At 37.9% G+C, this 17,679-nt stretch overlaps 1 protein-coding gene across 2 annotated transcripts; it reads right to left on the bottom strand.

Annotated features, from left to right (window-relative positions):
* Positions 1 to 273: 273 nt before the first annotated feature.
* PCDH20 (protocadherin 20) lies at positions 274 to 6,558 on the bottom strand. 2 transcript variants are annotated; one of them, XR_010936840.1, is made up of 3 exons: positions 6,411 to 6,558; positions 2,360 to 5,367; positions 274 to 1,609 (listed from the first exon to the last, which is right to left on the bottom strand). XR_010936840.1 is itself a non-coding variant. In XM_067713095.1 (2 exons), the coding sequence occupies exons 1-2, from the start codon at positions 6,540 to 6,542 to the stop codon at positions 2,647 to 2,649; spliced, it is 2,853 nt and encodes a 950-aa protein (XP_067569196.1). In that variant the 5' UTR covers positions 6,543 to 6,558; the 3' UTR covers positions 277 to 2,646. The 2 variants fall into 2 exon arrangements, 1 of the variants encoding a protein (XP_067569196.1); XM_067713095.1 differs by having other exon boundaries at positions 277 to 5,367.
* Positions 6,559 to 17,679: the final 11,121 nt, after the last annotated feature.

The following is a 17,679-nucleotide window of genomic DNA, read 5'->3' as shown; positions in this document are numbered from 1 at the left end:
TGTTGTTTTAAATTTCCACATCCAAATTAATGAACAGTTTTCTCTGTAGTGTAAGAATGGGTTTGGCAGTGTGAAGATCAGAGCAATCTCTTCTTCATTAAATTGGGCAAAGAGTACTCACTGGTTCTCAAACTGTTAAATGGATATTAGGGTTTTTAATGAATGGAACATTTATTTTTGTGCCAGCTCAACTAACAACATTGACATGATTAGCATACATTTTGGCAACCGTTCTAGCGCAAGGTGTTAGAAAAAAGGGGCTTTTATATTTGAGCTTAATTTACTTTAACTTTCCTGGTTATATATATTTTTAAAGTGAATGAGATGTTTTTGTAAAGGAAATCTTGGCACAAGAAGTTTTTCAGAAATATGTCCTTTTATTGTTACAGGCATTTTTTTCATGCTAGAGATGAAATCCATACCCCAAACACATGAACCTTCTTCAAACTCATAAAAGAATAAAATGTTTCGTTATTTATACTGATAATTAAATCATTGCATTTGTAGAGGACTTTTTTTTTTTTAATGGTGCTACTTGTTTCACATGTATCTCTTCCCTGTAAAAGAGAGAAATCAGATATAAAAATGACTGGTGGAGGATGGTTTCCTCCATTGCTCTATATCAATTATGAATGAAAAGTTTGGGGGGTTAAATGATCTTACTTTCTTAGCTCAGTGGCCTCTCATAAAAAAGGAATTTCCAATAAAAATATATTTCCTTTTTGTAACAAACACTACTGCCTCATATGCTTATTATTTTATTTATTAAAATTCTCAAATTTAAGAAAACAAGAAAATGAGTTAATACCTATTCAAAAGGTCTTGAGTTTTTGTATTCTTTTTTTGCAATGTGTTTTTATTTTAAAATTTATTGAAAGCACTTGTAACACAGCTAACAGAGGATTTGTTATAAGTATGTATTAAAATGAGTGTTTATAATTGATTCTAAGTCATAATAAATTAATATGCATATACACATGCATGGGTGTAAATTTTCATGTGAACTTCTATCAAACACATAGGCATACTCTTTTTCTATTATATATATATACATATATATAAGTGTGTGTGTCTATATATGTCTATAACTACACATGTATTTAATAATAATTTACCAAATGTTTAATTAAGTAATGAATTAGTTTAATATAAACGTTAGCATAACAGAATATTTAGTTTACCCACATTTACCTCTAAAAGCAAATGAATACCATTAACAGGAGCTTCAGTAAAAGAACAAGCCCATGTTCAAATATAAAACAGTAAAAATGAGAAAGAAATTATGAAAATATATACCTTTAATTTGCAGACATAGAAACACTTTTGGTACAGTACAGACACATGATGCCCAAAAGTAGAATGATCCAGTTTAAGCTAACACTTATTCTTTGTTTACAAAGATAATTTTGCTATAGCTCTCATATAAAATAAAATTTCCAGCTCACACATGGAAGTGAAGATGATCAATCACTGATAAACCAGCTTGCTTCACTGCAAAGTGTTCAGTAAAAGCTAAATTATCAAAGAAATCTGCTGCTGGGCTTACAAATAAACTCTTGGACCTAATCCAAAGCCAAAGAAAGGAAGCCAGAACCGGTAGCCAACAAACCTAAACAACAACAAAAAGATAAGTATAACTTTCATAGAAAAGGTCCAGTTAAAACAACCAGTAGTGTCCACCAGCTTCTAGAATAATTTTGTTTTAATAAGATTTTTCTTTTTTTTCTGTAACACATGAGTTTAAGTATATAAGAATCTAATACATAACCCAAGTATAGAACACTACTGACAAGTTGTGAAAGCATGAAAATGTCATGAACACCTATGAAGCAACTAAGATTGAAACATATCTTTGCTTCTGACTGTTTCTCTTGGACATAATTTCTAGTTACATTTTCTTTAAGAAAGAATATATATATTTTCCCTTGTAATAATAACAAGTGCAGTGGTAAAGCAAACAGAAAGCAACCAGAGTACACAGAAGGCGAATTAATCTTCAGCACGTCAGATCTTTAACACATGGCAAAGCGTTTATCCTTGCTAAAAAAGAATTGCGCTTCTTTGTGAAGTCTTCTCTTTCAAATTATACATTGTGCACTTGTGAGGTAATAAACATTCTGTTTACAAATGCATTTCTTTTCTTTTTTATCATACATTTAAGTGGGGTGACATTCCATTTACTTTAATTTTATCTTTGTTTAATGTTAAAAACAATATATTTAAAATAGACTCTTTCATTAATTTCATGTACAACTGTCATGTACAATACCTTAAAAGAGTTCCCTGCAAAGGAGCAGCTGATGCCCTCTTGTGGTTAAAGGACTTTTTTAGCCAAAAATGCAATGTACCATTTTCTTACCTTATTCCTGGGTTTTAACAATCATCTGCTTGGTGTATGAAAGCTGCAAATCATGTCCAAGCTTTTTTTATAACAGTTCCAAAGCTGTTAGTACCAATTTTCATTTAAAAAATGCTGTACACATTTTATAACCTCTGATTTTGAATTTAAAAACTTGTAAACAGCTATTTACAATACAGTACAAGTTATAAATTAGATGTCCAACACTCTTTGGGTGGTGAAGACTCTCCAAAGTCAGTTAAAACATCTCTGTTACTCCACAGCAAAAAAAAAAAAAAAAAAAAAAATCAAATATTAGAAATATCCATTGGTTTCCTCTCTCTCATATGCAAGTCAATTTTTCCTTTTAATGGAATTTGTACTCCCAAATTTTCATCCTCCCTGTGATGCCTTTTCCCTCTCAAACAGAGGTATATGCCCATCCCTGTTACGAGAGTGATAGAACCCAAGCTTATTACAGACAGAGCTACTAAGGTGGGCATACAAGACACAGGCTCAACTTTCCTATGAGTCGGTTCTATGGAGATCTGTGGTTCTTTCTCCTCTATGTTAATTTCTGGTTCCTTTCTTAAAAGACTCTCAATGTAGCTCTCATTACTGACAGTGTCATTGACAAATAGGTTCACCATGACCGTGGAATGGAGAGGTTCGGGATAACCATGATCACTCACTTTCACCAGTAAACGATGGAGCCCATAATCTGTCTGCAGCAATGCCTCTTCCAAAGTAATGTTGCCAGTTTTAGGGTCAATCCTAAATGACTCAGGCCTAGGACCTCTTCTCCCTATGATGCTGTAAGCTATGACAGCATTCATGCCTGTGTCTTTGTCAATTGCATAGACCTCTGTAACTGGGGAGCCAGGGAGAGTAGAAGGTAAAACCAACAAGTAAGACATGTTAGATTGAGGAAATAAAACAAGAGGTGGGTTGTCATTGATATCTAGAAGGAGAATTGTGATTTTTGTGGTAGAGGAGAGGGGAGGCTCACCTCCATCAACAGCTTCAACCCACAAAGTATAGGAGCTTTGCTGCTCTCTGTCCAAAGAGACTTTGGCTCTCAGTGTGCCCTTTCCTGTGTCTATGACAAAAATATCACTCTGGTTCACCACAGAGAGGGCAACCCATCCATTTTGCCCAGCATCGGCATCTGTTACACTAATTATTCCAATTTCACCATATCCTGGAAAGTTTTCTGGCACAAAGAAGCTGAAGTCCTTGTTGATGAACCTAGGACTGTTGTCATTTTTATCCAACACTGTGATAGCCACGGTGGCTACTGATTCTTTGGGTGGCTTCCCAGAGTCAACAGCTCTGACTGTGTACTTGTACTTTTCTTTCTCTTCTCGATCCAGCTGAGTAGAAACTGTCAGAACTCCTGTGACACTGTCTAAGGAAAAGTATGATGGAGCATCAGGTCCCAGAAAATATGAAATTTGTCCCCTCTCTCCACTGTCAGCATCTGTAGCATCTAGCTTAGTCAAAAAGGCATTGGGTGAGTTGTTTTCTTCAATGGTTAGTTCCACCAAGGGTTGAAGGAAAATAGGAGCATTATCATTGTCATCTAAAAGTTGCACTTTAATCATTTTTTTGACATGAAATCCCTCAGAGTTCCAGGCTACCACAGCTATTTCATAGAACTGCTGTAGCTCATAATCCATAGGTTTTGTGGTTTCTAGCAGATATTCATTACTGTATGGTTTGTAGGGTGATAACCTAAATGGTCCTTCACCATCCAAGTAGCAGTTCACCTTGTATTTACCTTCTGGATCTCTTATGGTGAAAAATGCAATTGGAGTTTTAACAGGTTCCAGTTCTTTCAGGTAAACAATACCATCTATCTCATTCGCTATATAACGAGGGACAATTTCAGGTGGTCTGAAAATGACTTTGATAATGGTCACCAGGGCAGTTATCATAGCAGGGATGCAGCCTGGCCCATTAGCAAGAATGGTGAGCTTGTGTGTTTGCAGAACACTTCCCCCAATCTTACTGAAAAGTTTAATGACTCCAGTGTTTTCATCCAGATGGAATAAATCCTTGGATACTTGTGGAACTTTCTGGCTATAAGAGTAGGTGACCTGAGCATTGTTTCCCAAGTCTCTGTCCACAGCCTGGACAGCTGCAATCGGTGTGCCCACTGTAGCATTCCCATACACAGTGGCATTGATTTGTGAGTCTGTGAAGAGAGGGCAATTGTCATTAATGTCACTTATGCCAATGGTGAGGGTGGCACTGCCCAACAGTGGTGGAGACCCACCATCCTCAGCTATGATGATGCTCACATACTGGTCCTGGGTCTCCCTGTCCAACAGTCCCATGACAATTAGGTAGGGGGTTCGCTCCCCATTCTCATTCTCCTCCACGTCCAGGGTGAACATACGATGATAGTCCAGCAAGCGGTAGGTCTGAACTCCGTTAGTGCCTATATCTCGGTCCATGGCAGGATGCTCTATGGCCAGCCGGGTGTTTACAGGTGCATTTTCTGGGACCCAAACCGATATTTCGGAAACAGGGAACTGTGGGGCATTGTCATTGATGTCCCGGATAGCGATTTTCACCTTCACAAACCTAAAGTATTCCTGAGGCAGGACCAGTACGTCCAGAAGCAAAAGACAAGAGTCAGCGGAAGGCGAAGAGGAGATGGAAATGCTGCCCCGCCAGGCAGCCCCTCCACCTCCTTCAAGACACAGGGCCTCCCTGTCGATCTCCTGGGCAGACGTGTGCAGCTCTCCGGAGCGATTGTCTAGGATCACGTACTGGCCACTCAGTCCCTGGGAGGCCAGGCTGAAGGAGAGAGGAGGGTTCCGCTCGGCGCCGCTGTGCTCCGGGGGCTGCGACTGCGGGTCCTGCCTCCCTGCTCCGTGCACCAGCCGCAGGTCCTCGGCCAGGCTGCCGATGAGCACCCCCGCGGGCAGTCCCTCGTTCAGGCTGTACAGAAGCTCCGTGGCCCGGCTGTAACTCGCCAGGCAGTTGAAGGGTCCCACGAAGAGGAAAAACAGAAGCAGATGCTGAACGTGGAGGGTGGAGAGAAGGCTTATTACACACACGCGGAAAACACAGAGCTTGGAGTCAGAACCATTGCCCTGGGATCATTCTGGCTCCATCCCCATTCCCAAAGGCAAACGCTCCAGTCAGAACGGGGTGAAAAGGAAACTTGCTGTAAAGGAGAGATCTATGGGGCAACAGTGTCTCCAAAACTTAATTTTTCTCTTTACTTTCTACATCTCCCCCCGACCCCTGCCCCTGCCCGGCTCCCCATCACCACCTCGCTCAGTTAATATTCGGAATCCCAAACCATAACTCATCCCTGGAAGTACATGTCGGAGTGGAGAGGACTGCGCAACGCGACAGAGAAACCACCAGGGTAGGTCATGGGGAGGGAGGGGGCTGGTAGTGGAGAGGACCGAGAGGTGGGCACTTTATTTTCCATTGAAATGTTTCTACCACTAAGATCCCCGAAATGCGAAATGTGTTGCATCCCTTGCTATGAGACCGATAACAACAACAACAACAATAATAATAATAATAATATAGTAACTCTACCCCCTCGGACTCCCTACCCCACCAAATAAACGCTTTAGGTCGGAAGAATTGATTTTCATTTTAGTACGTATCTAAACTCAAATCGAAAGGATCTGTATTTCCACCCCCTAACAAGCTCTCACTAATCCCCCTCCCTTAGGGAAAGAGAAGTAAATGTGGGAAATGATTATGCAAAAACAATTTGTCAATTGCAGTAGACAGTCACAGCCAGATGCTGGCCGCAGGAAACAATCTACGAACCCCTTTATCTCAAAGCCAATTGAGCACACCCCAGCCTCCTCCACCTCATCTGCCTACATTTCTGCTTCAGAAACTTCTCACGACCCAAGGACTTGCCTATTCCTTGCTAAAATACAGACACATTATCCCAAACTCCCGTTCCCTCCACCCAACCTTCCTGGGAAGTTTGAATTAAGGTAAAAGGTTTGAGAAACCATAAAGGAGTGGGAACTGCCCCACAGTACTGTAACTTGTCGGGGCCGCGAGGCTCGTGGACCCCTACCCTTACCGGTAGGTTTCTGTGGCTGGTGCTGCTCCTGGAACGACTTAGACGCCCCATATCCAGGCGCGGGTGCCAGGTCGCCGGGCGCCAGCTCACTGGCAGGGCCCGCGAGCTGCGCGCATCCCCTCGGCCGCGCATTCCCTTGGAAGCTGCAGTCGGCGCGCTCCTGACGGGGAGGCGGCAGAAGACACTCCCTCTCTGTGCATGCAAATGGCTAGGGAACTTCAGCCAATAGTCACTGGCTCGTCAGTTAAGGACAGCAGCTCAAGGGGGGGCGGGGGGCAGAAAGGTGAGGGGGTATCGAGGCACGGTCATGGTTTCCTGTCCTGGACCTGGGTTAAGTCCAGACCCCGGCGGAGGAGCCGGAGCGGGGACTTGCCTCTGAAGACGGCGACTAGGCGCCACCCGGTCGGACTCCGGGGCGCTTGTCCACCGTCCTCCCTCCTCGCAGCATCAGTCAGGACCCAAGTTCACAGGTTGCGAGCGTGAGAGGGAGAATTAGACTAAATTAATAAGCTTGCATTTACATCTGATTAGAGAGAGAGGAAGTCGGCACTACGGAGCAATCACAGGCGCGATCCCCAAACGCCTGCTTTGCCACCAGTTCTTCCGAGAGACTTGGATCCAGCAGTGTTTGCACAGAGAAAGAAAATCCACTTTCTCTGCAGAGAGAAGGAACTTCAAACTCTTAGTAAGGCGGTCTGAAGCAGAGAAGCAAATATATGAAATCGGTGAAGGTTTCGACGTGCTTTAATTTTGAAGCTTCGCAGTTGGCGGTGACAAAGCTTCTACCAATTTCCTAGTTGTAGGCGCAAGTGTCTCTGGGTGTCTGCCTTGTGGTCTTTTGAGACAACCGCGGCTTCTGGCTCAGGTAAAGAGCCAAGAGGGAGAGTGGCAACAATTGCTTGGTAACAGAAGTGGTTCTGCCTGCAAGCGATTTTACCAGATTTCTCTAAGGGATGTATTTTTTGTTTTTTCTTTTTTTGGAGGGCACTCACTGAAGCCTAGGTTCAAAAAAAAAAACAGGCTACATTTCAAGTTATTACTTTTTTTTTTTCTTAGAATTTTTACTGGGAAAGGAATTCTGAAGGAGTGTGGTGGAGAATGCTTGGCTATCCCCTCTGGCTCTGACACTAAATAACCGTATGACAAGTTTCCTCATTTATAAAGTCAGGGCAGGTGAGAAGCTCCAGTGCATTAAGTCCGTGAAACACTTTTTGATATGCAGGGTGCGATGTAAGTAGTGGTAAAGACCATTGGCCTTTCCCTGAGTAGACATTTCTCTTCATCCCTAGGTGTCCATATATCCTGTGGGCTGCCCTGAGCATAAAACCCTCTCAGCTGAGTAACTAATGACCAAACCTGGAATAGAAAAGTCCTCCTCCTGGGTTAGAGAAAGATCTGACATCTTGTGTTTTCCATAGGATCCACTTCAATTTTCTTCTTCTACTGTATGCTAAATAGAATATAAATTGCTTAGCAGAGCTAATTGTTTTGCTTCTGACCCTTCCTATTTTCTCCTCATCCCTACTAATCCTAGAGAGTCCTAAATAATTGATAACGCACTACATCAAAACACCTGGTGTGTGTAACAACTTCTTATTGCACAAATGGGGCTGTACATGGAGTTCGCAAACAAAACCTTCTGTAATACATATCTGGCTTATAAAATCTGCTTCTTTAAGTTCTTTGGAGTGAAACTGGAATGCTGATGAAGTGGTAAACACACAGGAACATGTACATGTACGTGTAAGGCCATCACACAGCTGATAAACAAAACACAGTCAGGCAAGTATGCTTTGCCTCTCCTTGCTTCTTCAGCTGCTCATTCTGCCCTACAGTTGAACTTTTACCACATAATTGGTAAATAATTATACTTTAGGGTCTGTAGTTGAAACATATCTGACTCCAAAAATCAGTAGAAAGCTGCTTCTGAAATGTGTTTAGTTTATGTCTTCACACGATATCCACAGCTTCTGAAAGTTTGAGGCACATGGCCAGAATTAGGCAATCCATCCATGGTCAGGATACATACAGGCTAGACCCACAATCTGAATTAATTGTACATTTATACAGAGAGCAACAGCAGTAGACTCTATATCCCCTTACAGTTCATGCCCTCTCCAACAGGTTAAGATCACTCACCTATTTTGATGAAAATATAGGGATTTCTTTCTTTAGTTTATCCTTTTTTTACAAGGACACTACATTCAGCAATAGTTTTCTGTAGTGTTTCTAAAAAGCATGACCATATAAACTATAATGTAAGTTGAAACACCTAAATTAAACATTCTGGAGATAATGTTTAGGACAACAATAATAACCTACTTTGCTCTAAGTTACTGTGGTTATTGCAAAGTCCCTGCATGGAAATTTGTCATCAAGGCCAGCACAATTTGGGGGAATACCTTACATGACACATTCCAAACTGTTAACTGAGCTGCTTGTTATTATCTTTCCTCTTTGAAGATCTAAGTAGAGATTTCAACGGTAATTGGGCTTAAAAAAAAAAAAAGACCAAATTCCCTTCTTTCTTCCCTTGTATCTTCTTACTGTGCACCATGAAAGTGTTCACAAACTCCTATTCCTTATGACGCCAGCTCTGTGACCTGCCATCTGGTGTTACATATTTCTTTCTAAAGATGACTTAGAGAGCTTCTATGCTATTAGTCCCTTGAAAATGATACTTATAATGAACTTCTCAGATGTCTCAATTGCTCTGGGCCTGCTTCCCAGGTGTTCTGTAAAAATCAATCTAGAAGAATAGCTAGATTATAAGCCTCCCAAGCTTATTTTTTCTATAGACAAGGAAAACAACGTGATATAATAGATGGCACTGAGCTGAGCCAGGGGATTAGGATGCCCTTCTCTAGGTGGTTGCGACGTCACAGTGTGACTTTAGACAAGTCAGCAGACCTCTCTGTTTCAATTTCTTATAAAAATACCCATACACACTACATACACATATATGAGGGAAATGGCTTACCTAATATATGTCTGTGGCAGACACTGCATAATGATACACAGGTTAATTTGATCCTTATTTACTGTGCTATATCACTGAAGGTTAATAATTTTCATTTACTGCAAGGCTTCTCTCCTTGTAGTTTTATCTCTTTATTTGCTGTGAGCATGCATCTATCAAACTTTGTACATTTAGCAAACGTATCTTAAAACTTTTAAAAGTTTGCAGTACTATGTTTTCCAGGTATTTTTTATTGTATTTTTCAAGTAACTGTGATTGTACCATTTAGAGTATTTTAATAACAGTATTCTATCCACAACATTTCATGTGATTTAATATATGCACAGATATTTAAACTTATTCTGAACCATACATAGTTCTATAATTGTTCTGGTTAATTCAACATTATAAATAAATACAAATTAAGCATATGAACTTATTTTAAGATTATTTTATGCAAATCAAATCTACAATGGGGTACCACCTCACACCAGTCAGAATGGCCATCATTAAAATGTCTACAAATAACAAATGCTAGAGACGATGTGGAGAAAAGGGAACTCTCTCACACTGTTGGTGGGAATGTAAATTCGTACAACCACTATGGAGAACTGCATGGAGGTTCCTCAAAAACCAAAAACTGAGTTGCCATATGATCCAGCAATCCCACTTCTGGGCATATATCCCTAGAAAACCATAATTTGAAGACACATACACCCTTATATTCATAGCAGCACTATTGACAGTAGAAACAAACTAAATGTCTATTGACAGTTGAATGGATAAAGAAGATGTGGTATATATACATATATTATATATATATATATATATATATATAAAAATGAAATATTACTCAGTCATAAAAAAGAATGAAATAATGCAATTCGCAGTACATGGATGGACATAGAGATTATCATACTAAGTGAAGTAAGTCAGAAAGAGAAAGACAAATGCCATATGATATCACTTATATGTGGAATCTAAAATGTGACAGAAATGAACTTATCTACCAAAAAGAAACAGACTCACAGACATAGAGAACAGACTTGTGGTTTCCAAGGGGTAGGGAGTTCAGGGGAGAGTAGCATTGAGTGTTTGGGACTAGCAGATGCAAACTATTATATAGAAAATGGATAAACAACAAGGTCCTATTGTATAGCACAGGGAAATATATTCAATATCCTGTAATAAACCATAAAGGAAAAGAATATGACAAAGCATATACATATGTATGTATAACTGAATCACTTTGCTGTACACCAGAAACTAGCACATTATAAATCATTTTATACCTCAATAAAAAAGAAATAAAAAGATTATTTTATTTTTTGCTTGTTAATGTATGAAATTAGCAGTCCCTCTAGATGTCTTAAAATATGTGTGTGTATATATATTATGTTTATATTATATATGCACGCATATATGTAAGTATAAATAGTACAATATATAGGACATATCATATAAATATAATATATAATTATAAATATATAATTAAACACATATTTTTATATAATACAAATATTTTAAATACTAAATTGTTTTATAAATATATAATTTATAAATATATACATATTTTAAAAATTGTATATATATTTCTTTCTGATCCAATAATCAAAGTTGAGGGATGATTATATTTGTAAAACCAATATAATATTTGAGAAATAATAAAACATTTATGGAGTTTCAGATATGTTCTGAACATACTACTGGGGCTTTTACGTATTTATTTACTTTAACCTCATAACAAACGGTTTTATAATATAGGTATTATTATATCAATTTTTACAGGCATAAATTACATGTTTGTCAGTGTCTGTGGTGACTGGACTTGAATATGAGGCCTCCAAAGCACATGATCTTTCTACTCTGGTACACTCTTCTCACCTAAATGGTGGATCTAGGGCCTCTATACATTTAAACTCACTTCAAGTCAACAAACATTTATCACTCACCAACATAAGAAAAACACGATTATAGGTATAGGTTTGCTATATGAGGCCTTTTTGAAAAAATTGGTCAATTACTGTTTCCTAAACACATACATACACACAGACACAAACTTCTCTGTGTTTGGCTAGCTTAGATCTTCTCACAACTTGTAGACTTAAAATATATTATGAATGTATATTTATGTGTATACTTGAAAGTATTGCAAGGGTCTGAGTAATTTTACGGATCACCTAGTTAGCCCTCATTTTACATATTAGTTGAGAGCAAGAGAGATGGCTAATGTGAATCCTCAAAATACTCCTATTTCTTTTTTTTTTTCTTTTTCTTTTTTTTCCTATTTCTTAATATAGTAGATTTTGCCCTCAGGATTATCTCCATATTAGAGGATAACTTAGCAAAACAGCATTTTTTTTACTGTCTATTATTTCCCAAAGCCTTGCTATTAAATATTGCCATAAGTACCAGTTACTTTATTTCATATTATTTTATTAATTTTGAAAATTTACGAATATTTTTAAGAACCAGTACTAATTTGGATAAATTATTGTTCAAGTATATCAGACAAACTTCAAAAAATCCTATTGCATTTTCCCTACACAACTCAGAAAATAATTGTATGACTAAAAGAAAACCAGCACATTGGTTCTTTTGCTAAAAAAGCCGGATAGTTAAGAAAATAAATATACATTTACATTACTTGTATGAAAAAGGGTGCAAATAAGCTAATTTACTACAATATAAACTTGTATTCTAAAACATTTACCACTGTACTGTGCAACTTATAAATGAGACTTTTATTAAGCATTGGTCTATTCTGACTAGTACTTTCCTTTTTATTTTAGAAAACTTTGTGTAAATAGATTTCACATATCTCCTCTTTCTCCCTGTATTCCAAGAGGAAGGAATATAATAGGGTTGAACTGTCCTTTTATTTTTCAGAACTGAATTAGCACAATTTTAACCGGGCTAAGTATAGCTGGGTGAAGTCATCAGAAAATGCCAGACCTAATTTTAGCTCACATTTTCAACTTTCTATCCTAATCCTCAAAATAAATTTTAAAAGTCATTTTTGACTTATTTAAATTTCACATTATTCCTTCTCACTTCTGGTAGAGGTGATAATGAGCAGTGAAACCATCAAAAGAAAGGTAGTAGGATTGAGGAGAAGATGAAATGAAAGGCGTGGAAAGTCCAAAAAGTGGATCAGCAGTCAGTGAATAATGAACAGTTAACCAAATGTAGTTTATTGATTATATATATATGCCTTGCTCCCTGGAGTCAGTCCCTGAGAGACTTGAAAGAAGGGAGAGTGGGCTTTGCAGAGAATAAAGCAATTGCAACCTTATAAATTAGCATAGAAATTAGGTCAGGGACAAAACAAACCCACTGAAGGAGAGAAATCATTTGAAATTTCATTTTAGGGCACTGATCCTATGTCCTGTATCCTTCAGATACCTATTCTTCACTCTCACAGTGTTACACTCGGAAAAGCTTAATGAAAACTTGTGCTTCTGTAATGTTTTTACATAGATCGACAGATCTTTTGCCTGGCTTTATAAAATCTCTTTTTATATGATTCTTTGAATTTAAGGTGGGATTGTTAAAAACTGCATGACTGTTCAGATCTCAGCATGCACTGAATTAGTGCTGTAGGGTCAATGAAATTCTTTGTTAATGATGTAAAAAGTCAACATTTTCATAGGAGTATACCTATGATCACTAGCTTCTTCTGGGTATCTTTTTGGGAAGAGGGTATAGGTTGCTGACCTCAAATTCATTTACTGCTAACAGCTACCAATCATTGAGCACCTAACTTTTGCCAGGTGCATGGTGAGCATTATCTCTAATCTTTGCAAGGAGATTAATTAACCTGATTATTAACCTGCAAGTTAATAATCCCATTTTTAAGATGAGGAATTTGAGATTCTCAGAGGGTGGTAGGTTGCTTGAGGTCACACAGCCAGGAATTGGGCCAAGTTAGGATTAAACAAGGAAAATTTGGGTAGTTTATTTTAATTTGGTAAATCTTTTCTCTGTGTATTGGGGTTAATCTAATATTCACTGAGGTAAGCACATATGCCGAGTGTTGAATATGTGAGTGTTATAAACAATGGGCAGAATCTGGCAACAACAGAATCACTCCCAAAATAACAAACTTGAATAATTGAAAAGTTGAATAATTATGAACTTCAATAAAAATGTACATGTCATATTTATTAAAAATATATTTTTTTCTTTCCTTATTTAGATAATCAAGAAAAGAAAGTGGATTTTGTAAATAAATTTTCATTAATGGTTTGGAATTATATGGCAATAAAATATTTATTTAGTGAAAGTAGTGTGCTTCTTGAGAAAAAATTATAAATATCTTAAAAGATCACCAATTCTTTTTTTTTTAAAGATATTTTTTATTTCATACTCTTTCACTAATGTTCTTTGGAGATAAATCATTTCATTTATATGGACCTTAGTTTTCACAACTATAATAGTTGGAAGCTTGACTAGATGATCTGTATGTAGTCTTCCAATTCTAAATTGTTCCACTAATTTGGATTCTTACAATAATTGCCCTTGCAATACATGCATGCTGCCAACAAGTAGCAGTAGAGACTACTAGTTCCTTTTTATCCCTAGTAGGGAGTGCATTTTGACATCAAACTTATCCATCAATATTACAACATGTTAGTATAACTATAAAATAACAAAGTAATCTGGTATTATTTCCTGTAAAGCAGAAGCTTTACACTGTGTCTGTGAATCGTATCAGAATCAACTGTAGGTTTTTTTATCCAGATTAATTTTATTTATGCCTTTGCTTTTATTTTTTTATTTTAATTTTATACCTTTATTGGAGTATAATTGCTTTACAATGGTGTGTTAGTTTCTACTTTATAACAAAGTGAATCAGGTATACATATACGTATGTTCCCATATCTCTTCCCTCCTGTGTCTCCCTCCCTCCCACCCTCCCTATCCCACCCCTCTAGGTGGTCACAAACCACCGAGCTGATCTCCCTGTGCTATGTGGATACTTCCCACTAGCTATCTATTTTATGTTTGGTAGTGTATATATGTCCATGCCACTCTCTCACTTTGTCACAGCTTATCTTTCCCCCTCCCCATATCCTCAAGTCCATTCTCTAGTAGGTCTGTGTCTTTATTCCTGTCTTACCCATAGGTTCTTCATAACATTTTTTTTCTTAAATTCCATATATATGTAATTCCATATATATGTAAATTCCAAATATATATATAAATTCCATATAAGACAGTATTTGTCTTTCTCTTTCTGACTTACTTCACGCTGTATGACAGACTCTAGGTCCATCCACCTCATTACAAATAGCTCAATTTCATTTATTTTTATAGCTGAGTAATATTCCATTGTATATATGTGCCACATCTTCTTTATCCATTCATCCGATGATGGACACTTAGGTTGTTTCCATATTCTCACTATTGTAAATAGAGCTGCAATGAACATTTTGGTACATGACTCTTTTTGAATTATGGTTTTCTCAGGGTATATGCCCAGTGGTGGGATTGCTGGGTCATATGGTAGTTCTATTTGTAGATTTTTAAGGAACCTCCATACTGTTCTCCATAGTGGCTGTACCAATTCACATTCACACCAGCAGTGCAAGAGTGTTCCCTTTTCTCCACACCTCCTCCAGCATTTATGGTTTCTAGATTTTTTTGATGTTGGCCATTCTGACTGGTGTGAGATGATATCTCATAGTTTTGATTTGCATTTCTCTAATGATTAATGATGCTGAGCATTCTTTCATGTGTTTGTTGGCACTCTGTATATCTTCTTTGGAGAAATGTCTATTTAGGTCTTCTGCCCATTTTGGGATTGGGTTGTTTGTTTTTTTGTCATTGAGCTGCATGAGCTGCTTGTAAATTTTGGAGATTAATCCTTTGTCAGTTGCTTCATTGGCAAATATTTTCTCCCATTCTGAGGGTTGTCTTTTGGTCTTGTTTATGGTTTCCTTTGCTGTGCAAAAGCTTTGAAGTTTCATTAGGTCCCATTTGTTTATTTTTGTTTTTAATTTCCATTTCTCTAGGAGGTGGGTCAAAAAGGATCTTGCTGTGATTTATGTCATAGAGTGTTCTGCCTATGTTTTCCTCTAAGAGTTTGATAGTGTCTGGCCTTACATTTAGGTCTTTAATCCATTTTGAGCTTATTTTTGTGTATGGTGTTAGGAAGTGATCTAATCTCATACTTTCACATGTAGCTGTCCAGTTTTCCCAGCACCACGTATTGAAGAGGCTGTCCTTTCTCCACTGTACATTCCTGCCTCCTTTATCAAAGATAAGGTGACCATATGTGCGTGGGTTTACCTCTGGGTTTTCTATCTTGTTCCATTCATCTATATTTCTGTTTTTGTGCCAGTACCATACTATCTTGATTGCTGTAGCTTTGTAGTATAGTCTGAAATCAGGGAGCCTGTTTCCTCCAGCTCCGTTTTTTGTTCTCAAGATTGCTTTGGCTATTCGGGGTCTTTCGTGTTTCCATACAAATTGTGAAATTGTTTGTTCTAGTTCTGTGAAAAATGTCAGTGGTAGTTTGATAGGGATTGCATTGAATCTGTAGATTGCTTTGGGTAGTAGAGTCATTTTCACAATGTTGATTCTTACAATCCAAGAACATGGTATATCTCTCCATCTATTTGTATCATCTTTACTTTCTTTCATCAGTCTCTTATAATTTTCTGCATACAGGTATTTTTTCTCCTTAGGTAGGTTTATTCCTAGATATTTTATACTTTTTGTTGCAGTGGTAAATGGGAGTGTTTTCTTGATTTCACTTTCAGATTTTTCATCATTAGTGTATAGGAATGCCAGAGATTTCTGTGCATTAGTTTTGTATCCTGCTACTTTACCAAATTCATTGATTAGCTCTAGTAGTTTTCTGGTAGCATCTTTAGGATTCTTTATGTATAGTATGATGTCATTTGCAAACAGTGACAGCTTTACTTTTTCTTTTCAAATTTGGATTCCTTTTATTTCTTTTCTTCTCTGATTGCTGTGGCTAAAACTTCCAAAACTATGTTGAATAAGAGTGGTGAGAGTGGGCACCCTTGTCTTTTTCCTGATCTTAGTGGAAATGCTTTCAGTTTTTCACCATTGAGGACGACGTTGGCTGTGGGTTCCTCATATATGGCCTTTATTATGTTGAGGGCAGTTCCCTCTATGCCTACTTTCTGCAGGATTTTTATCATAAATGGGTGTTGAATTTTGTCGAAAGCTTTCTCTGCATCTATTGAGATGACCATATGGTTTTTCTCCTTCAATTTGTTAATATTGTGTATCACATTGATTGATTTGTGTATATTGAAGAATCTTTACATTCCTGGAATAAACCCCACTTGATCATGTTGTATGATCCTTCTAATGTGTTGTTGGAGCCTGTTTGCCAGTATTTTGTTGAGGATTTTTGCATCTATGTTCGTCAGTGTTATTGGCCTGTAGTTTTCTTTCTTTGTGACATCCTTGTCTGGTTTTGGTATCAGGCTGATGGTGGCCTCATAGAATGAGTTTGGGAGTGTTCCTCCCTCTGCTATATTTTGGAAGAGTTTGAGAAGGATAGGTGTTAGCTCTCCTTTAAATGTTTGATAGAATTCTCCTGTGAAGCCTTCTGGTCCTGGGCTTTTGTTTGTTGGAAGATTTTTTTTTTTTTTTTTTTTTTTTTTTGCTATACTCGGGCCTCTCGCCGCTGTGGCCTCTCCCGTTGCGGAGCACAGGCTCCGGATGTGCAGGCTCAGCGGCCATGGCTCACGGGCCCAGCCGCTCCACGGCATGTGGGATCCTCCCGGACCGGGGCACGAACCCGTGTCCCCTGCATCGGCAGGCAGACTCTCAACCACTGCACCACCAGGGAAGCCCCTTGTTGGAAGATTTTTAAACACAGTTTCAATTTCAGTGCTTGTGATTGGTCTGTTCCTATTTTCTATTTCTTCCTGATTCAGTCTTGGCAGGTTGTGCCTTTCTAAGAATTTGTCCATTTCTTCCAGGTTGTCCATTTTATTGGCATAGAGTTGCTTGTAGTAATCTCTCATGATCTTTTGTATTTCTGCAGTGTCAGTTGTTACTTCTCCTTTTTCATTTCTAATTCTATTGATTTTAGTCTTCCTTTCTTTCTTGATGAGTCTGCTTAATGGTTTATCAATTTTGTCTATCTTCTCAAAGAACCAGCTTTTAGTTTTATTCACCTTTGCTATTGTTTCCTTCATTTCTCTTTCATTTATTTCTTATCTGATCTTTATGATTTCTTTCCTTCTGCTAACTTTGGGGTATTTTTGTTCTTCTTTCTCTAATTGCTTTAGGTGCAAGGTTAGGTTATTTATTCGAGATGTT

Source organism: Pseudorca crassidens, chromosome 18 (assembly GCF_039906515.1).
Source record: "Pseudorca crassidens isolate mPseCra1 chromosome 18, mPseCra1.hap1, whole genome shotgun sequence".
NCBI lineage: Eukaryota > Metazoa > Chordata > Mammalia > Artiodactyla > Delphinidae > Pseudorca > Pseudorca crassidens.
Note: the sequence above shows the minus strand (reverse complement) of the source record. Positions and strands in the feature narration are given on the sequence as shown.